Below are 22,923 nucleotides of genomic sequence, written 5' to 3'. Positions count from 1 at the left end.
TTTCCTGCATGGCAGGGGGTTGGACTGGATGGCCCTTGTGGTCTCTTCCAACTCTATGATTCTATGATTCTATGAAATATCCGGTCAGCATTTCAGTGTTTTCAAATACCATTTTATGCCCAGGTTGGTTTACAATGTGTTCCGCTATTGCTGATTTTACTGGTTGGCCCAGTCTCTCACGTTCCCAGTGATTGGATTCACTGGAAAAACAGAGCCTACAGAAGAGCTTTAAGGCAATTTTCTCTGTTGCATCTGGCCTGTGGTGTGAATGCTGCACTGTGTGCACATGAGGCAATGATATAGGATTGCTCAAACACTGAAGGCATCTCAAATGCCCATCTTGGCTCAGAGGTTTAGCACCATATTCAACACACTTAAAAGAAGCCAGCCCTACCGAGTAGGTCCAAGGGCTAGCATGGCTCAAAGCCCACACCAACTATTCGATCCTCAGAAGACGTCCTCCAATCTGAGCATGCAAAAGCTGTTTCTAATGAGGCAGCTGCAGCAAAGAACAAAAAGGAACTGGCAAGTTTTGTCAAGAAGGGCTGTCAGAGGAGGGCAGGGCTACCACCAACTCTTCAGAATGCTATAAAATGCTCTGAAAGAAGTAGTGCATAGGTGCAAGGTAACCCAGTTGTGTGAGTCAGAAACCACAAAGAAAAAAAAGGACTTAATATTTGTTTTCTTTGATCTCTTAATTACTACTTTTCTCATAGTGCTCAAGGCTGCAGCAGCAACAACTTATTTATCTAGTCCTCTGCATCAGGAGTGGGCAGCTTGCTGGTTACTTTTTATTGCAGATCCCACCATCCCTTGCCATTGGACATACTCATTAGGACTGATGGGAAATGCAATCCCAGCAACGTCTATAGGGTCATAAATAAAAATAATAAATAAATACAACTTTTATTTATATCCCGCTCTTCTGTCATAAGGCAATCAGAGCGGCTTACACTATAAAAATATCAGATACACAATATATCATAACACCCCCTTAAAAAAGAATTAAACATATTACTATTAAAATCACTCTATTAAATAAACTATTAAAAACAGTAACAACAGGCAAGAGTAGCATAATATAAAAGATGCAGCATATACAGGGGGTTCTTTCATGCTGAGTGGAAACTATTCTAAATTGCTTACCTTGCTAAATAAACACTGAAAGGGGGGGATAATGAAGAACTGGTTCTCAGAAAACTAGGACTAAATGCAACGTTAGTGTTATCTTGAGTAAACCCAGTGAAATGAATGGAAGTAGTTAGTAAAAATTAAGATTATGTTGCTGATAACAGGCACTCCTGACCGTCGCATTTACCTGATTTGTCATTAGGAGCGACGAGTCAAGGAGCACCCCCAGACTGCGAACACAGTCACTGGAGGAGAGTGTGACCCCATCCAGGACTGGAGGTTGCAACCCAATTCTTGGTTTCGGGGCCGCTACCATGAGCACCTCCGTCTTGTCTGGATTCAGTTTCAATCTGTTTTTCCTCATCAGCTACCAGATCAGCTACCCAGGCTGGAATATCCATACCCAGCCTGGGTATTATAAAGCTGCTTCAAATGATCCACATAGAGAATTATTTCATTATCTTTCAATTCATAATTTACTGCTGCCAAGGAAGAAAACTGCAAATTCCTGACATCCAATACTGCTGGCCTATAGGTTGACTTTTCCAAGAAACCCTATAATAATCTCCTTGCATGAAAAAAAGTCACAATTCCTGTAGTTGTTTAACAAATTGAGCTTTTTGAAGACATCACATACAGGCAAAAATATCACATTTAGAGTAGGTCATATTTTCTTCTGTTTCCTTGCCTCTTAAAAATGTCCCACAAAGCAACAAAATGATAAAGGCAGTAACCTTTGGACAGCCAATGGACTTCTGTATACAATAACAAACATGTGAAGTCTTCATTATTGTCCTCACAAAGCTGTCAAAACAGGTGGTCTTGAAGCCCATTTGATTTAATGTAATTTACTGCATTTATTACAATCTGTAGGGACACATGCAAGTACTCTGCTAATGTTTTTGAAACCAAGCGGTGAACTACACACTGAATACTGAATACTTCTGGCACAGCACCTTTAAAATATGCAATAAATCCCCCTGTATCTGTATTTTCTTCAATGTATCTTCAGTGTCGATCTAGGTTCAAATTTATCTCGCAATGCTTGAAAATATTCCAGTGGTTTACCTTTCTTGTCTTTATGAGACATTTCCAAATGCTTCTGCAACTTAAATACACACATACTCTCATTTGAAAGTGTAGTCATACATGTCAAACATTTAGTTATAAATCTTGTGGTGATGGAACAAATCCAGAGCCGAGATTCTCGACTGAGTATTGTCGACATTTCTTTTTTTACGGTGGTATCTAAAAAAACAAACACAAAATTCGATACAGATGTGGACTAATTTTATGTACTGTATACCATACAGCACTTGATATTCCCTGGTAGTCTCCAAGCTTGACAGGGAAAAAGGAAATGAGGCCTTTGGCTAGAATCCAAACTACCACATTCTGTGTTTTGCCCGCATAAAATACTTTTTGTCCCCCTTCCAGCAGCACTTAATTGTACATATGTCTCTTCCATGCCTCCCTCAGCCCAAAGTAATGTATAAGAGTACCCTCCCATCAGATAGCAGGGGCTGTTGCTGAAAGGAAATATCACTACTCTTTCCACATGTAAATGGAAGCACTGCTCACAAAGTATTTTAGATCCCAAACAATACTAAATTTCATTTTAGTAAGAGAGTGGAGTCTTAGTATTTTTTTTAAACAAAGATTACAAAATTGAATTTTTATTATCACACAAGATGCACTTATAAAATCCATACATAATTTCATTTTACAGGAGGGGAAAACCATTCCAGGCTTCTTTTGAGCAACAATTAAATAAAAATTAAATTACAACAAATTCACATATATTCTGAATTAAATTTTAATTAATGACATTTTGCAAAATAAACACACAGCTGAAATAATCATTTTTGCAGATTTTGAGTTTAACTTTAAAGATGCTATTCCTACAACATTTCCAAATTTGGCCACTTTATCAAGCTGAGAGAGAAATAAAATCATGGGCTGTGTGTGTGTGTATGTGAGAGGAGAGAAATGGCCCTTTTTGAGCAGAGAATTTAACACCATCCTATTTTAATCCATCTTTGAAGCTTCTTTATCAGGATATCCGTTTAATCTTGGCAACAGTATCTGCAGCTTTGGGAGGGCAAACCTGTATTCTGAATGCAATTTCTTAATTTACTAAATTTTTATTTGGCCACTCTGTAAAGGCAATAAATGAACTGTCAAATAGCTGCTGATTTTTCAGCATAAGTAATATTTAAAGCATAGCCTATTAGATGTGTTTACTGGTCACTGGTGATGGACAGCAAGAGAGCACCTTCACACGGCCTCAAGTAAACTATTTTATACTTCAAAACCCAAGCACTTCCTAAGAATATATTCATTCTACCTAATGTCTCCTTAACAACCAATACCTATATCAGGCTCTCTTTCGCTTTTTGTCAATTTATAGCTCATTTAGCCAAATTAAAAAGCTGCTATGCTTAACTGATTCAGCAACACAACACATATAACATATCTTGTCTATTTCAATGCAGCTAAAACATTTTCAAGTGCCAAAGTGCAATCCCACAAGCTGGTATGACCCATCCTCCACACAAGCATGTACACTTTATGTTTATAATCTCAAGACTTAAACATTTAAAGTACAGAAAAAACTGAACATAATGGGAAAGAAACCTATTTTGCTCATTTAACATTCATGTTCCACTATCTTGCTTTGTGATCAAATTCTGGTTAATGACTTAATGTTTAAGACAAAAGATATTATGCAATAATAATTAATTAAATAATTATTTATTTGGATTATCTGAAATCTTCCAATGACAAGAATAACTTGATTATTAATTCTATTCAAAGTTTGAAAAAGACTTTTGGCAGGTGAAGAGTGTTAAATCCTTTTGCAGCTGCTTATGAAAATAAGTGGGAAAAGATGCTTCTTTGTTAAAGATGCAAACACATTTGCAAAGGTTTCCTCATAATGAAGGGACTTTGATGAAAAGAGGTATGTTCTGGAAGCACAGATTGATACAGCAGAAATGGATTTAAATATATTTCATACATTAATTCCAGGAAAGCGATGTTGTAGCTTTGCAACGCTGTAGACCTCTCTGAAAACCATCACATTTTCCAAAATATCCAAGTTAAAGAGCTGAAATCTGAACAATGTATCCATCCAAGTTACTCGCTGTGATTGGTTTGCCATTAATAATTTAAGGTTTAAAATAAATATTGAAGCGCCTACTTGGCGTCTGTCATCCTTGTTAGCATCTGCTGTCCAAACAGTTCAGTATCCTAAGCACATCTATTTACAAAAGTCTAGTCAATTCGGTTTCCACAAATTGTAAACCTGTCTATCTCCAACAAATCTTTCTTTGTAGATCTGTGTTTTGATTCTGAATTGTCCTGAGTTATATCTTTCTCATCACCATCTGGAGTTGTCAAGAACTGATCAGAGTTGCTAGTCACAAGTTGTGGCACTACATTTTCTTTCTGGTGCACAGGTTGACTGGTCACTGAAGAAGGCAGATTTTCCTCTGCACAGAAAAACAGAAATTAATACATATTGATCACGGTGTTGGGCATAGAGGTTCTTGCAAATTGCAAGGGGGATGCAGGTTAAAATAAGTTCAGGGTGTATGTGACAACTCAGTGTATTTCAGTGGCTGTAACTTGCTAATTAATTTCTGTCTCGTTGATAGTACTACTACTTTACTGAAGCTGATTGCATGTAAGAAATGTTCAATTATGTTCTAGTTTAAATGATAGTTTTATAAATTAGTGTTGCTGCTTTAGTTGAACCTATGGCCTGTTACAGACTGCCAAAATAAAGCTGCTTCGGGTCTCTTTGGAGGTATGCTGTTTACATGATCCATGCATCCTAAGAATCCGGAAGCTGCACCAAAGCTGCACTCCAGTGCTTAGGAATGGAGTGTGGCTTTGGCGCGACCTCCGGACTCTTAGGACCCATGCATCATTTAAATAGCATAACTCCAAAGAGACCCGAAGCAGCTTTATTTTGGGAGTCTGTAACAGGCCAATGAAAGGTATTACCCCCAACTTTGCATTTTGCTGATGGATTACCACACACCTATTTTGATCTTTATTTTAAAAAGTCATCATACAGGCTATTTATGCCAACTCCAATAAGTGAGGGAGATCAATTATCAATTTTCTTAAGGTGTGAGTTTGTATTGGGGGGCAAGAGACCTATACTTCTATGTTAGGCACATAAAGGGTGCTCTTTCTTCTAGCACCTCACTTGGTTTCTTAGTTGGGTAAAGGGAAGGAAGGAGCAATCAGTCTTGCTTCTGTTAGACCACTAAATCACCTGCAAAAAACTCCATGTGCTTACCTATATATAATTTGTGCTCTATGGCTCCTATTTGTTGTGGTTGTGTGACTTTAAGTTGTTTCTGACTTATGGCAACCTTAAGGCGAATCTATCACTCACAGCTGCTTTGCCTGCTTGGGCTATAAAACCAGAACCTGACGGCTCTGCTGTAAAACACCCCGACAGAGACTATCTAGCCCTCCAGCCCATCCACCTTCATCCAGCTTCAGAAGGAGAGAGAGGCAGGTCAGCTCCATCGGGCCTAGCCCAGAGTAAGATGAAGAACCCTCCCTCTAGTTCATCTGCCATGGCCATGGCCCCAGAGGGAGAGATGAACCAATGAACTTGATCCCTTCCCCACCACTATTCCCTTCTCCTTCTGAGGGCAAGGAATTGTCTAATAAAAAAAAAAGTAAGCCACTCTAACAACCTCTGTGGCTGAAGAACGGGGTATAAATACCCCAAATAAATCAATAAATCATGATGGGGTCAAGCAGACAGGCATGACAGACCAGCTAGAGGCCATTCTCCTTGCGATCGCCTGGGGACCGTGGCAACCTCACAGTCCACTTTTAAAGCAGGCTACCACTGCGGTCCTGCATAGGCCACCAGCAAAGAACACTTTTTCCGCACTCTTTTCCCCCGCAGCCAAGGGCAGCCCTAGAGTGGCTTCCAGCTGATCTGGGGGGTGTTGTTTGCACACCACGTCCCCGAAGTGTTTCAAAGCCACTCTTTTTTGCCCGTGTGGTTTGAGCCGAGGCTTTCTAGGGTCACCCAAAGTTGCCAACCACAGACTTGCCATCCACGGATTTGAGCTTCCATGAATGGCAAGCCCCGGCTTTTTCAATGGGCGTGTGTGCACATGGCTGCGCGCACAGGCATGCCCACTGAATAGGACTTAAGGCCACACACTTTTTGCTATCTGTGGTGTGTGTGTGTGTGTGTGCCTGCAATGGATCCCCTGTGGATAACAAGGGACGACTGTATTTCTAAGAAGTAAAATGATTAATGATATTTATTGAAATTGCCCAGAGAAGTACTTATGAATAAATGCAAGCAGAATACTGATGAACAACCCATATATGGTAAAGTATTTTGTCAATAGTCAGTTACTGATTGAGTTATATATTCTATAATCATATTAATCTGCTGGATTGTGGCAGTTGGGTCCAAGGTTCCAGTGCCAAGATAAGTGGGATCTTCTCTTCCCTGTCTTGCTGCAGCTTTGTGTGCTGCTAAAAAGCTGCTCCAGAAAATCTCACAAGTCTCCAGAGCAGGTTTTAGGGTGCTGGGAATGCTATGTACAGGAGGGAGAATGCAACTCTGATGCTTCAACATTGCTGAAGGTATGTGTGAGTAGACAAACCTAGTGACAGCCCTAAGAAGGGGAAATATATGGAGCCACTTGCAAGAAAAGGTGCAAGTGTAAGAAATAAATTTTTGAGCTATATGACATCTTATAGGACTAAAGGAAACATTGTTCCATTTTATTTAGATTTATTGCAAAAACAAATGTTACAAATGTAATAGTGACAAAGAATCTAGTTTCTCCTCTGTGGTGACATTATGCAAAATGTACATGTGCAACTGAAGTCAGAATCATGCTTAATTAACCAGCTAAAATTATGTGCAAGGTGAAACCATGGAAATACGAGTAAAATTTTAAAGCAACAATATTAGAGCATGAATGTAACCAACTTTTAAAGAACAATATGGCAATACTAGCTAATAGTAGTGCATCCTGTATACTTAATACAGTACAACTGATTTTAAATTATTCCAGCACAATGTGTTTTATTGTAGTTAAGACAGAGAGGTTTATTCATAAATAAAATTTTGACACAATCTGATCTCAGAGCTGAATCTCAACAGTTGGGTTACATGGACCTCTGCAGTTTTCTGTGGACTGGTGTGTCTGAGCCCAAAAGGCAAAGCTGCATTTTGCAGCAATCATGGTTTTATCATGGAACTGAAAGAAAGCAAAAAGGGTCCACTCACCGTGGGTGGACTTGTACTTGCTCTGCGGTTTGCTAAGAGGTTTGCCTGGGGTGCTGGCAGGAGGGTTAAACAACTTCTCTTCCATGTTTGCTTCTTTCACATACTGGCATGATTTCCCCAAAAGCACAATGCTGTTAAGTACTTTGAGAGATATTAACCTGAAAACAGAACCATATATAATTAAATGTTCTGAGAAGCAACTTTTCAAAGTCCCTCAATTTTTTTTAAAAAAAAAGCTTGTTCAAGACTAGCTGCTGAAAACTGTTTCTATTTTTATATATATCCTAAATATGCTGTCATTATAAAAATCATCACTGCCTATCAATTTCTTACATTAAAATGGTGACTGGGAGGCAGATATCTACCATTTGAACAATTAAACATCCAGCTAGAGGAGAAGGTTAGTGGTGCAGTCAAATTGCCAAATATTTGACGGTATATATAATCATTTTAACAAACACTCTAATTACTTAATAGGTAATACAGTTAGAAATTAGTCATATGACCCTAAAGTTCAGCTCCTAATGACTTAGGGGCTATACAGACGGGCGGCTAAACGCTGCCCCCGTTTGCCTTGTGTCGTTGCTGCAGCAGCCACACGCTGCAGCACTGACTCATGCCCCCAAAGAAGTTGCTCATGTGCCATAATGATGCCCCTTCTGACCAGCACTGTTTGGGTGCTGCGCCACCCGTGCGTCATCATGGCACACGCTGTATGGACGTGAGTGCGCCATGATGGTGATGGGTTGGTGGAACTAGGGTTTGGAGCATGTGAAATCAAACAAACACACAAGAGAACTAAACATTATTTAGAGGTACTGGAAGAAACACTGTTCCTTTATGCAAGATGGCAGGAGAAAACAGCAGACATTTGACAAGCTCCTAACAGACTTCTATTTGATATGTTTGTGAATGTAGCATTATCATCATTGCCAAATACAGTATTATCATCTATCCATTATTGTTTCCTTCCATATCAGTGACAGAACTATGGTGGTAAGAGATCTTTGGAGCTGGATGATAACCAGTACATTCTCTTCCCAATCCCTAATAATGGCAATGGAAGACTGTCCTATGCCTGCTAAAGACAATGGAAACAGCAGTGGCATGTCTGTTCATTTTCACACTTCTGCAAGGCAAATGAAACAAGTTTCCCATCATTATTTATTAGTCTTGTAGGGGGATCTTCTGCCAGTACCTTTAATTTATAACTGAATCAAAAGAATGGATACAGTCTTCAGTAAATCCAAAGAAATTTATTATTTATTTCTATTAAACTGTTAACTTATTATTCCTCTAAATATGATTCCATCTTGATCCAACCGATAAAATGGAAGATTAAACAGGCTATTTAACATACAGTGTATTTCTCTTTGAGAAATACATTGGAACAAAGTGTGACACTGCACCCGCTCCTGCAGACTTTGCCACTTCTGATTTATTCTTTTATTTTGCTCATCATATGCTTATTATGAATATCAATTAAGAACATTAAGAAAAATGTTTAATGAATGTTTTTATTTGTACTTACCCACAGTAGAATAGAAGAACACAGGCATAAGCCAAAACTCCCTGTACTTTTACTGAACTTGTAACCACTCTGATGAGCTAGAGAGGAAAGTATTTGTTAAAGCAATAGAATATATTCTAACAGATATTAAGAGAATTTACAAAGGGTGTAAAAAGGCGAAGATTATTCTAGTTATTTAAATTACTGGAAAAAAACTTGTCATATAAAGTGACTTGAGACATCCCTATATAAAATTGATTATTATGTGTAACATACAGAAATATGATTCCAGGAACACAATTCTACTCTTACAGGTGATTCATGGGGTCCCTCCCTCCAATCCTTTCCTCATACCTAAGTTCTCTTCAGTATCTTTAACTACCCACTTAGGACTGAAAAGTTTTATTTAGTTAGCAGCTGCTGCTAAGAGGCAATCGTGTTTAAGATATAAGGGTTACGCAGATGCACCAAAAGGAGTGGCCAGAGACTGCCTTGGCCCCTGTTGCCCTGAGACACAGCAACCAGATGGCCTGTTCCTAAAGTGGGCTGCTACCACGTTTCCATATGAGCCACCAGCAGGAGCGGCTTTTTGCTGCTGCTTTTGCTGTTGACTTTGGGTTGCCTCACGTGGCATTAGGACAGCTTCCAGCCATGTTGGGGGCATGCGTCATCTAAACGCCACCCCCCCCCAAAGTGGCCACAAGCCACTCTATTTGGCCTGTCTGTTTCACACCATAGTTAGTACTATTAATTAGTAATTAATACAAGTGCCAAAAAAAAAAAAAGGCAAATGGAGAGTGGAGGAAAGCTGCATGCAGGAGTACTTAGGAATAAGAGATGAAATCTAGCCATCTCACACCACAATTAAGTGACTGGGATTCTTGCGTCTGCACTAGGCCCTGAGTGGGATGTACTGGAATGAAAACACTGGCCAGTACAAGAATTACTTTTTTCACATCTATGAATACATAAACAACCCACCCACAAGAACAGCTTCCCAACAGCCACTCTGCAAACTGATTTTCAATTTAATCAGAAATATTAATAACCTCTTGTCAGGGAACAGAGTAAATGAAACTAGTTCTTAATCTAAAAGGCTACATCTCTCTATGCTCTCTACCACAGAGCTGTAGTACCTGTGTTTTCCATTGGCAAAACTAATATTTTTATCAACTGTGTGTTTACTTAGCAATATGTGGATAGTCTGCTCAGTCTGTTTGCTTCACACAGCTTCCCCCTACAGAGATATTAATTCAAAGGTTCAGAAAAATAAACAGTATTTTGGGCTTTGGTGTGGTTTTTTTTTACCAGCTACTGAGGGATTTTGCAAAATGATAAAAAATATGACTTACTAAAACAGCCAGTGGGAGCGGAATAAAACCCATTCTTCTGGAAACAGAGTCACTGTAATCTGTGTATGCCTGGGGTTAAAAGAACTGAACCTGAGTTTTAAAAATATAGTAGCAGAAAATGAAAGTAAAAGAACAAGTTCCACTGAAATTAGTCACACATTTTAGATAATATCCATCTTCTCTGAAGTACCCACCAGGCTGTAACAGGGGCAGAGAAGTTATGCAGGGTGTTCTTTGCTGATAAGCTATGTCCATCCGGTTATGTTTCTCCTCCCCACAGCCATTCCAACAGGCTGTAGCAAAGAGACAGATAGGAAGCAGGGCCACCCCATGGGCTCATCCAAAAACCCAGAAATGTTTGGCTCCTCTTTTCTCTGAGCTATTTTTTCCCAACTAGCCAAGGCTTCTTTACACTGCGTTTTATACGTTCCAGACAATATTAAGAATTGGCAAATAATTGTCTTTGTTTACATTTTCCACCCCACTCCTTTCCCCTTTTGCTGTCTGTCTTTTTAGATTACAACTTGGGGGTAGGGATTGTATTGTTTTTAATTGTAAAAACCATTCCTGTTTTTTTTTTTTTGTTTGTTTGTTTAGAAAAGAAACTCTTAAGATGTATAAGGCACTCTGATAGTTTTCTAAAAAGCAAAAAATGCAGTAACACATACAAAAACGTATTTTAACTGGCAAAATGTGGCTTGCAGATAGGCCAATATATATTTGCAGAATTAATGCAACTTAAAATTAATAGGTAACAGGGAAAGATTAAGTCAATTCACACCACATCAGCAGACTATTACTAAATTAGGCCCCGAGTTTAATGAAAAATGAAGAAGATATGAAGTGTAACAAGCATCCTTGTGTGATTATAGAATAAACTTTAAAATTGGGATTCCTATGTCATACATAAATACATTAATGGCTTATCTGTGATTATACTGGCAAAAACCTTCATCATTTCAAAAGGAATATTCAATATTACAGTACACCCTCATGGGGTTGGGGGTATTTTTGAGTAAAGTATACCAAACTTCACAAAGAGATGTGAACATGAAAAACTACCAGTGAGCTATGTTCCTTGATTCTAATGGTCCACAGATCTATGCTGCAAAAGTAATGAATAACGGAAAAGCATGCTAATGCAGAAGAAGTAGTTTTAGTGCTGCAGATAACTACATTTTCAAATAGAATGTTAAGACAGAAAGTAAACTTGCTTTTAACGGGACAGTTTAAATAAATCTCTTTACATCTGTACATATCATTTCAATTTCCAGTACAAATTAAACTTTACCTTTAACACTAGAAAACAAAGTGTCTAAGGATACAGTTAGCTCTCATTTTGAAGAAGGAAAGCAAATGTATCAGTTAGTGTAACAATAAGCCATTCTCATTCTACCACTTACATTTTTCTGTCGACTGCTAACAAGGTCGAATGCAAGGCTTGCTCTATATTCACTGTAGACCTGAGAACAAAGCCACAAACACATACCCACACGTTATTATTAAAACCAATACTCCCAGTATAATCATTACTGTTACAAATTTTAACTATAAAAATAAATTCGAGACCTGCATCTTGGAGTTATATATTCCATTTGTCTTCAAAGACTCATTCATCAGGGAAGAACAAGTATTAACAACAAGATTCCTATCTTTCAGTGGATAATTAAATGAAAATAGGGCTCCTCTTGCCTATGTGTATAAGCAGGTAACTTCCATCAAGGGAAGAGAGAAGGAAGATATACATGGTTCAAAAAGAGAAAAAAATTCTATCTGAAGCACTGGCAGAAACCATGCTGAAGCACCCACAGAGAGTAGTAATGTGCTTAAAAGAATTGTTTAATTGTTTTAAAAATGTTTGTAATACAAGATTACATGAATATTGTTTTAAATTATTATAAGCTGCTTTGAGTCCCATTAACAGGAGAAAGGCATGGTATAAATTAAACAAACGAACGGAATGCTGTGCAAACAGAGGAGTATGGTCTGTGCCAACTCAATTTCAAATTTAAATGTTTAGCAGATAAACTAGATACTTACATCAGCAGTGATATCATTGAATTTTGTTATAAAAGCATGCTTTACAATGTCCACTGCAATTTCTGATGCAATCACCATACAAACATCTGGAAACAACACCCACAGATGGTCTGTAATGAAAAAAAAATATTTATAGAATGTTGATATGAGACAAAAAGCAAATGGCTAAAATGTGAATACATATTCTTCAAAGTAGAAGGTATGAAGGTGTACAGATTAAACAATGAAATACTGAGAAAGAACTGCATACTTTCCTACAATCTCTGAGCCAGAGGTGAATAAACTATAGCTTGCAAGGGACAAACAAAGCAATCATTTAAGTCCCCACGGCCCCTCAGAATGTCTCCCAATTTGGAGAAGAGAAATCGGGAGGATTTCTTTTTTAAATACCACTAAAAAAAAGTAAAACAAAAATTTGGGGGGTGGTATTCCATGCCATTAACATTGTGTTGCACAGTGTCTTTCCAATTGTTGTTTGGGTAAAACCTGTACACGCAAGCTAAAAAAACAACAACAACCCAGTTCCTTTTCTCACAGATTCAAGTATCATTCAAAGTTCTTTCTGGGTATCATTTTCTGAATCAGAACAGATAACTTGTCCTGGGAAAAGAAACCTTTTGCTATAATTGGCAACAATACGATAACTAAGTATTTGCATAAAGGTTCACAGAGATCATCCCAAGATTCTGAAACATTTTGCAGTGGTCTCAACTACTGGAAACAATTTTTAGAGTCTGGGCACCATTCTCAAATTAGTGGCTGCAAATAGGTGGCTGCAAAGTCAAGAAAGAAGTCTTAATGTTTTAAAAATGTGTAGCTTCTACCTCTACTAATAGTACCCTAAAGGACTGACATCTTTCTCATTAACATGTTTAGCCCAAGTCTGGTGTCAAAACATTTTGGAGAAACAGCAGTTTGAGGGAAAGGAAGAGAAGTTGCTTCACATGCAATGGAAATGCCCCAAAGAAAAGATTTCTCTTCCCATGAAAAGTCTCCAGCCCTGCCTTCCAAACACAAGTAGGACTTAAAACCAATATTAAATGCTCCTTTGTCTAAGCCAAGAAAGCTGAAGGCCTCTGTGAGCATGGGATTCTAGACTGTGACCAATGTGAATATCTCAATTCTTGGAAGGAAAGACCACATGAGCAGTAGCTTTCATACTCACTTCCTCCTCAGATCTACAGCATGGGTAGCAAACTGGCTTCACTATGAATGGGCTTCACTAGGAATGGACTCTCAGTACTGAAGGACATTTGTTTGAAATGGGTGTATTTAAGCCCAGCAAATTCCAGTCACTGTCATCACTGGATACACTTTATTGACAGAAACAGTAGAGTCTAACCTTGAATAATGATCTTGTTGAGTTTATTGTGGGGAATCTAATTCAAGTGTGAAAAAAATGTTTCCTCATAACATTTTGGACTGCAGCTCCTATCAGCCTCACCAGCATATCCAACAGAAAAAAATGCCGGGGAATGCAGTCCAACATTTGAAGGCCCACACTTAGCCCATCTTGGATCAAACTAGACACAACACAAAATTTAAAAGTCCTCAGCTTTTTGCTCACATTACAAAGCCATAGGCAACTTTGCAGTCTATACTATTTTACAACATTCTGTTATTGCTACAACATTCATTTTGTATGTTTAAAATAATGAAAAAAAAATACAGTAGCAACCTTTGAACTAACAACTAACAGAGCTCTATGCATGTTATGTTATTTGAACTCAACAATTCTTCCTCAAAATGGGTAACCATCTTACAGAAAAACAAAGTTAAAACCACAAATTAAAAATCAAATAAAAACAGTTAACACTATATGTTCTGTTATACAAATGAGATAATTTTAAACATTACACTATAAATATTTATTATAGAACAGTTTTAGCTGAATTAAACCATTTAAATAATTATCAGCAAATCATAACCCAAATGTTTTTCAAACTTTATACTGAGACCTCAACTAATATGTTTTAATTATAATCCAAGTATAATTACAACAAATTAAATAAAGTGAACCATCCTTCTAATCAAAACTGGTACAGCCAAATCATGGGCAGGTGCTGACAGTCAATGTGTTTCAATTTTTCTGTATCTTGTCTAGAAGCAGACTTTACCTGGATTCCAAGAAAACTGTTCCATGTTTCTTAAACAAACTATCAGTAACAGCACATAGTTGGTGAATCTCTCCTTGATATCTAAAAAGAAAAATGATTTCATTTTTATTTTTAAAGAATTAATTTCCCTAGAGGTATTATTTTGAAGAATCATCATGAAGCCATATATATATATACATCATCCATCATTTTTCAAGCACTGTTTCATGGGATGGGTGGATTGGGAATAGAGAAGAATATACTATTTTACCTCTGCAGAGCTGTGGATCAAGAATTAATTATGAGAGAAAACAACAGGTTAACACTGCTGCCTGCTGACCATGATCAAGTGGCAATGAAAGCTAATGAATTAAAAGGATCTTAGCATTTTCTGATAAAATACACAGCATTTCACTGCTATAATTGTGCTGTTCTTGTGTGTCTGCCAAGAGCAATCGACTAGCCTCTGGCAAATGCAAGATATACAGTACGTAAGTCAGAGATTGCCGATGTTCTGCTTCTGGTCAGCAGTTTTTCCAACCAGTCAGACCGGGTAAAAAAGCCTTCTAGTCAAGCAACACCAGCAATATCCACAAAGCTTCTGAGAGCTTGTTATCCAACCTTTAGAGAAGCCTACTATGTCGAGGTAATGCACTGAGACTAGGCAAGACTGAACAGTGAAGACTGCATCATGCATTTCTCAGGATCATATGCTCACATCTTTTCAAAACATGGTCTTTGTCTATCAGGAGATTTACATCTACACTATGTCAAAAGACAGAATCTAATCATCAGGAGATTGGAGAGAATAATTCAGAGTGGAAATAAGCATGATAGCCAAATTATACATCAAGATTTTGAAATTAGAGGCAGAAAAAGAAAGAACTAAAGAAAATATTAATATATGAACTAAAATATCAAACATACTATACAACTGGAAAAAATCTAGGGGCAAAAATTTGACATTCACAAGAAGTTATAATTTAAAGGAAAATTATTTTTTAAAATGTTATTCAGATGGCATTTGATGCCAGATAAATTAGCCAAAATGCAAGGGAATATGAGTGACAAATGTTGGAAATGTGGGAAATTAAAAATACATTTTTTCCATACATGGTGGCAATGTGAAAAGGTAAGAAAGTTTTGGAAAATATACATATACTTATTAGAGGAATGGTTCATTTTATTTAATTTTTGGGGATCTTGAAATATATTTGTTAAATAAGCTACACCCTTTGGGTAGTAAGCTGGAAAAGAAATTCTAGAGAATGATGTTATATATGATAGAAGCAGCAAGGATAACATATGCCAGAATGTGGAGGAGTATGGAAATACCCTCAGACTGGTACCTAATTTTTTTTTGAAATGGCATGAATGGATAAATTGACAATAATATTAAATAATACATCTCTGAAAAATTACAAGGAAGAGTGGAATTATGTAATGCCATTATGGGAAGATAAATGGGGCGAACACCCTTCTGTGGGATGTTAGGCTGGCCCCCTCCCTGTTTACCTTTTGTTGTCGTTGTTAACTGCCCTTGAGTCGATCTCGACCCATGGCAACCCTGTGGATGAGACATCTCCAAGACTCCCTGTCTTCCAATGTTCTGCATAGGTCTTGTAAACTCATACCCATGTTCTCCTTAATATAGTCTATCTATCTAGCATGTTGCCTTCCTCTCTTTCCACTTCCCTCCACCTTTCCTAGCATTATTGTTTTTTTCCAGTGAGTTTTCCCTTGTCATGATGTGCCCAAAGTATGGCAGCCTCAGTTTTGTTATCTTGGCTTCCAGGGAGATCTCTGGCTTGATCTGCTCCAGGATCCATTCATTTGTCTTTTTGGCTGTCCATGGGATCTTCAGCACTCTTCTCCAGCACCACATCTCAAATGCATTGATTTTCTTCCTACCCACTTTCTTCACTGTCCAGTTCTAACATCCATAAATGGTAGGGAATACAATAGCTTGTACGATTCTAACTTTTGTTCTCAGTTGCATATCTTTACATTTGATGATCTTATCTAGTTCTTTCATAGCCGTTCTTCCCATTCTTAATCTTCTTTTGATTTCCTGGCTTCAGTCCACATTTCTATCAATGTTTGACCCCAGGTATAAGAACTCTTTTACTATTTCTATTTCTTCATTGTCTAGGTTGAAATTGTGAAGGTCCTTGGTGGTCATTATTTTTGTTTTCATTATGTTGAACATTAAACCTGCCTTTGCACTTTTTTCTTTGATCTTCCGTAGTAGGTGTTTCAGGTCTGTGTGGTTTTCTGCTAGTACTATGGTGTCATATGCATATCTTAGATTGTTGATATTCCTTCCTCCTATTTTCACTCCTCCTTCTTCTGTGTCCAAGCCTGCTTTTCTTATACAGTATGTTCTGCATACAAGTTGAACAGATAGGGTGAAAGGATGCAGCCTTGTCTGACCCCTTTGCCAACTGGGAATCATTCTGTTTCTCCACATCCTGTCCTGACAGTAGCCCCTTGTCCTGAGTACAAATTCCTCATCAGGACTATCAGATGTGTTGGCACTCCCATGTCTTTGAGGACATTCCATAGCCTTTCATGATCTATGCAGTCGAAGGCTTTGCTATAGTCTATAAAGCTCATGCTGATTTTCTTTTGAAATTCCCTGGTGCTCTCCATTAGCCATCATATGTATGTAATGTGGTCTCTAGTGCCCCCTCCTGTCTTGAACCCTGCTTGGACCTCTGGGATTTCTCTCTCCATGTATGGTTGGAAACTATATTGCAGAATTTTGTGCATAATTTTGCTTGCATGGGAGATGACTGCTATGGTCCTATAGTTGCTGCAGTCTTTTGTGTCTCCTTTTTTGTGGATGGGGATGTATATTGATCATTTCCAATCTGTTGACCATCGGTTTTTTTTACCTTTTGCTGTCAAGTAAAAATGGTTTTGATTCAGGCAGGATTTTTAAAATTCTGATAGAGTGGCTTTTATATGGCGAGTGTCTTTAAGTTATGTTTTAAACTTTTGTATGGTTTTATTTGTAAATTTTATGGTATTTTAACAAGATTATTTTAATTGTTTTTAATTTTTTGTTGTAAAGTTTTTAAAGTGTTTTTATCTGGGGAGTTGCACTGGATCCCTTTCTGGGAGAAAAGCAGCATAAAAGTGAAATAAATAAATAATAAAATAAATATGATATCAAATAAACAAACAAAAACATCCCATTGTTCCTCATATAGATCAGGAGAGATAAGGCAAAATGATAACCTATAACAAAATGCAACCAATTTGAAAAATCCAAAAGCAAAAAGCCATCAAAAACAACAACCAAAATAGAGGGAAAAACAATGAAAAAATAATACTTGATCAAAACAAACATAACATAACATGAATTATTTATAGCAAGTCAAGCTGTATAATCCAGCTTCTAAAGACCAAGGCCTTGCTAAATAAGGTTATAATACAGTGGTATTTAATACTGAGCGCAAAATGAATCACATTTGATAGAGGGAGGGGGGATACTGAAGAAAGTCCTCTGTCTTGTTCAAACCAAATGTGGGGAAATTATTTTCTCATCAGCTTTGGAGAAGGCTAAAGACAAATTGCTCAGCAGTCTGCTCAATTAGGCTGGTATCCATTCCAACTTTCTTTAGAATGGGTTACAAGAAGTCCTTATTCATTATTATTATCCCTTTATATGGTTTTCAAGAAAAAAAGTATCTTGGATCAACTGAACTATAAGACACAAGCTTTACCTTCAGGCTGGTACATTATAAAGATAAGACATGGTGGAAAGGTATTGGGAGATAACTGTATGGTGTTGAAGAGTGATGAGCTGTAAAACAGCACTGCTATCTAATTAGAGTCAGGCTGATGTGCTCACATTGCTTTTTTGGCCATGAAAAGGTGGTCCAGCTATCTGGTGGCCTTTTAATTCCTTTAGCTAATGGCAGATGTCTAAGTCACCATTTCATTGCTTACTATTCCAGCCCAATGATCAATGGGAAAAAAATTCTGTTGATTTTATTATCAGTTTTAGAAAATACACATTGCACATGACTTTTTATAATTTATTCCCATTGGTATGTATGCATGAATCAGAACTATGTTTAAAAAACCTCTCTCTCAGAGTCAAGCTGACATAAGGTGCACCTACAATGTAGAAATAATGCAGCTGACACCACCTTAACTGCCATGGCTTCACCCTACAGAATCCTGGGATTTGTAGTTTTGTGGCAGAGGAGGCTACAGACCTTGTAAAACTACAAATCCCATGGTTCCACAGGATGGAGCTAAACCAGTTAAAGTGGTGTATCCAGATACCAAGTAGAATACAGATCTTTTAAAAAGTCAGTGATGCAATAAGAAAAGTGATGAGCCTAATGACCGTACAATGATCATACTCTGTAAGTGTAAGCTACACATGTGTTTATAACTAATCTATGACTTCATTTTGGTGTCACTCTCCAAGACAGAAGAAACATTCTCTAACCTGCCTGCTTCTTTCACTGGTTAAATGACAAGATTACACACTCTGTATTTATATCAAATTCACTCATAGCTTAAAAGATACCAACTTGATGGATTATGATAAACCACGTAAATATACATACCGCTATTTGACATCTGAAACAGATTGTTCTTCTCAAACTTCTTGAAGACACTTCCTTTTATTTCAACAAACTGTAATTTAAAGAAAGCAACATTCTCATTTCAGATTTCATCTTTTTTTACAGTTCAATTTAAAATACATGTTCTACAAAATCATTGATATACATTAACAGAAGTGTTGCTACATCATAATTTATTTTTAGAAAGACAGAACGTAAGAGTAACATTTTGTTAAAATCTGTAAGGCAAGTATTACATCTATCCAACACTTACGTTATTAGACATCATGATAGTTAGAAGTGATTTATTGTGGGAATTGAAGGCTACATTGAGTGTTGTTGCTTGGACCATTATAAGGATAGCATGCAAGACTGTAGTCAAATATGTTAAGGAAAAGGCTTTACGAAAATATTAGCCTGCTACATACAGTCTTCTGAATTCTTCCAGAAACAAGCATGTATTATGTATTTTTATGTATTATTTAAATATGGCAACCATATACAGGATATTTTGATTTCTATCCTTCATACTATAGACTATCTATGAAAACAGTATCTGGAATATATGGAAGAAAAATCCTTGTGGTACAGTATGAAAGAATATAGAGAGGAGATTAAAAGGCAGAACTCCTAAAATAATAACTTCACATACTAATACCCATTAGCCAGCAGTTCCCAATTTGTCTTGACTTTTGTTGATGCCAATATTCATTGCTGGTTGTAGTGGATGAGTAAATATCTTGAGGAATACTACTAGGAAATAATACAGTAACAGAATCAGGTAATATCTTAAAATACATGTCAGATGGTTTCTTCCTCCCTCTTACAACCCTCCTTGAGGAGAAAAATGGGAGAGGTTCAAGTGAGCCAATGTAAAATTTATTTATTACATTTTAATTTTGCCTTTGCTTTGTGGGACTGAGGGTGTCATTCCTATTTCCATTTCATACCCTGAACAACCCATGATGACAGTGATATCTAAGGCCTTCTATAGAGTAGTTAAATAGCAAACACCTTTCTATTGCAAATTTGTTACAACAGAACTTCAAAGGCTGCACCACCAGATCTATGTGAAAAAGCAATTTTACAACCAGAATGGCATTGTATGGGCACAATGGTGGAAAAAGAGTGGGAATTCTTTGTCAGCATCACCACCACAAAATAAGACCAATTATGGATTCAGTCATTTCTTGCAGAAAGTCTTTGTTCATCTTTGCTTTAATTCTGACTCAACCATTTTATTGCTTTCTTGGGATAACAAGAAAACAAACCTTTTTGTGATTCGGACAAGGACATTTGGATACATTCATATGAAGAACCTGGGTCATTTCCTATTTCAAGCAGGAGACTCTTGCACACTGGGAGGGACAGTACAGCAAGAGTATCTCAATCTTATCTCAGAGTTTTAGCACTAGATAGAAACACTAAACTCCAGTTAACTGCAGAGCAGTGGAATAGTTACAGACCAAGGCTAAGTATGAAGAAGGCTGCATAAAAAGCATTATCAAAATATGAATACACATAGTCCATTGGAAAGACACAAGAAACAAAATTGCTTCTTGTTTTTAGTTTGAACTAGAACATTTTAATCTCTTAAAAATGACAAAGGCATCTTTAATGCAGGTTAGTGCTATTTATGCTCAAATATGGCTGTTAACTTCTATAAGAATTTCATTCATGAACTATTTCAACTTTTCTAAAAAATAGGTTTTGCAGTTTCCCCTCCCTAAAATCACAAAGAACTAACATACATGTACAATACAGGTTGGGCCTGTAAAATTTTTGGTAACCAGTAAGATATGGCTCTTTTGCCACCTTAGTATCAAAATGACAAAGAAGAGAGGGAATAATGGCCATGCCAAGAAGGCAAGGGCAGTGAATTTATCAAACTTCTTGAAGACACTTTCTTTTATTTATGGGGCTGCCTTTGAAAGGTGCTCAGAAACTTCAGATGGTCCAAAGAGCTGCAGCCAGGCTATTAATTGGAGTTGGCTACAGGGAACATACAACTCCCTTGTTGCAACAGCTCCATTGGCTGCCAGTCCATTTTCAGGCACAATTCAAAATGCTGGTTTTGACCAATAAAGCCCTATACAGCTTGGGTCCAGGCTATTTGAAGGACCGTATCTCCCTGTATGAGCCCATCAAAGTATTGAGATCATCTGGAGAGGCCGTTCTCTCTGTCCTACCATCCTTTCATTTGGTGGGAACAAGAGAGAGGGCCTTCTCAGTGGTGGTCCCCAAGCTTTTGAACTCCCTCTCTAGGGAGGCCAGGATGACTCCATCCCTGCTATATCCTTCCTGTGGCAGATAAAGACATTTTGGTGTGGGCAGGTCTTTGCAAATCGATAAGGTCTGGGAATGTTGTACTATTTAAATTTTTTAAGGTCTGTATTGCAATATTTGATTTTAACTCGTAACTGTTTTAACTTTTAAAATGGTTTAATTTTTTCCCCACTTTTCTATTTATATATTTTAACACTGTACTGTTTTTAAATTGCATTGTTTTAAATCTGCTGTTTGCTGCCCTGAGTCCCTGTGTTGGGAGAAAGACGGGATGTAAGAAAATAAAATAATGATGAAGATGATGATGATAATAACAATGTGTGTGCAGCCACTACTGTGTCCACAAGCACACACTATCTCTAGAGTTCTAGTCCAACATGCAAACCGTTATACTACACTAGTTTGCAAGTCCATTAAGTACCGTAAAACCAAGCTGTTCTTAATTCTAGGTTTTCACAAACCAAAAACTACTAAATTCTCTCTCTCTCTCTCTTTTTTTTTTTTTTAAAAAAAAAGAGTTTTATTTTTCACATTACAGGTTAAAATACATACATATATACATAATACCCCCCTTAAAACAAGATTAATCAATGTAAGATTAAAAACTACATATTAAAACCGACTAAGCTAAATAAAATCATCATGGGCAGAGTTCACTGGATGGGAAGTCTTATTTGTGGCCGAGCATTTTATTCTGGGAAGGCCTGCCGGAAGAGATCCGTTTTAATGGCCTTTTTAAAGCTCTCTAGATTGGTAATTTGACGGATCTTGTCCGGCAGGCCATTCCATAAGTTGGGAGTTTGTGTACATTGACCCATTAGAAGCAACTGATGTGGAAAATTTTGGAATATTTCAGCTTTTGCAATTCCAGGTAAGGGAGACCCAACCTGCATTGAGAAAGAACCTGCTAAAATAATCACACCAGTACTCCAGAGCAGATTTGTAGATTTTAAAAGAATTTTACATTAATTTCAGGATTTTTAAAAGTATTTTGGCATGGATAGAGATGAAATACATTTTAATTGTCACACAAAAGGATACAGACATACAGCACTGCCATGAAAAAATGGGGAATCACACCTATGTGTGCTCTTTTTCTTTCCTTTGGTTCTGTAGCTGTCCAATAAAGAGCATCCAAGATATCTTGACCAAAAGATGAAAACAAACGATCAGCTACCTGCATTGAAGAGAGAAAGAGAGAGGGAGAGAGCACAAACATATGCATAAAAAATTTTTATAAACTGTTTCTCTTAAAGAAATGTCATTTGACTTCACTGTCATAATGCAAATACAATACTTAGGATTGCAACTCCTGATTTCATTCAAAATCTTACATTTAGAATTTTCTTAATTATTTGATGTATGAAGTTCCAAAATTACCTTACTTTTATGCATGTCCCCCATTGATGGTATACTGATCCTTTTTCTTTCCTACATTTGCAATACTTGTTGTTTAGTTGTTTATAAATTTTTGAGGCCGAGTACATGTGACTTGACCAAGGTCACCATGTGGGTTTCATGGCTGAGCTGAGAATTGAACCCTGGTCTCCAGAGTCACAGTCCAAGCATCAAACCACTATGCCACAAAACACCATCTTTATTTAAGGATGATTCTCAAAAATCCCCAGAGAAT

The 22,923-nt window shown here is 37.3% G+C and overlaps 1 protein-coding gene across 2 annotated transcripts in view; it reads right to left on the bottom strand.

Moving 5' to 3' along the window:
- Positions 1 to 3,869: 3,869 nt before the first annotated feature.
- The window catches only part of TAPT1 (transmembrane anterior posterior transformation 1), a 59,639-nt gene continuing 40,585 nt past the window's right edge, over positions 3,870 to 22,923 (bottom strand). For both annotated transcript variants that reach the window (XM_089524761.1, XM_089524762.1), the window contains 10 exons: positions 22,332 to 22,467; positions 19,279 to 19,376; positions 19,008 to 19,077; positions 14,440 to 14,520; positions 12,323 to 12,432; positions 11,686 to 11,745; positions 10,283 to 10,351; positions 8,952 to 9,028; positions 7,421 to 7,578; positions 3,870 to 4,625 (listed from right to left, as the gene is read on the bottom strand). In XM_089524761.1, the coding sequence (XP_089380887.1) occupies positions 4,408 to 4,625; positions 7,421 to 7,578; positions 8,952 to 9,028; positions 10,283 to 10,351; positions 11,686 to 11,745; positions 12,323 to 12,432; positions 14,440 to 14,520; positions 19,008 to 19,077; positions 19,279 to 19,376; positions 22,332 to 22,467 (1,077 nt within the window). In that variant the 3' untranslated portion in view covers positions 3,870 to 4,407. The remainder of the gene's footprint in view (positions 4,626 to 7,420; positions 7,579 to 8,951; positions 9,029 to 10,282; positions 10,352 to 11,685; positions 11,746 to 12,322; positions 12,433 to 14,439; positions 14,521 to 19,007; positions 19,078 to 19,278; positions 19,377 to 22,331; positions 22,468 to 22,923) is intronic.

Source organism: Sceloporus occidentalis, unplaced genomic scaffold (assembly GCF_023333645.1).
Source record: "Sceloporus occidentalis isolate IW3139 unplaced genomic scaffold, rSceOcc1.0.p SCAF_5, whole genome shotgun sequence".
Lineage (NCBI taxonomy): Eukaryota > Metazoa > Chordata > Lepidosauria > Squamata > Phrynosomatidae > Sceloporus > Sceloporus occidentalis.
Note: the sequence above shows the minus strand (reverse complement) of the source record. Positions and strands in the feature narration are given on the sequence as shown.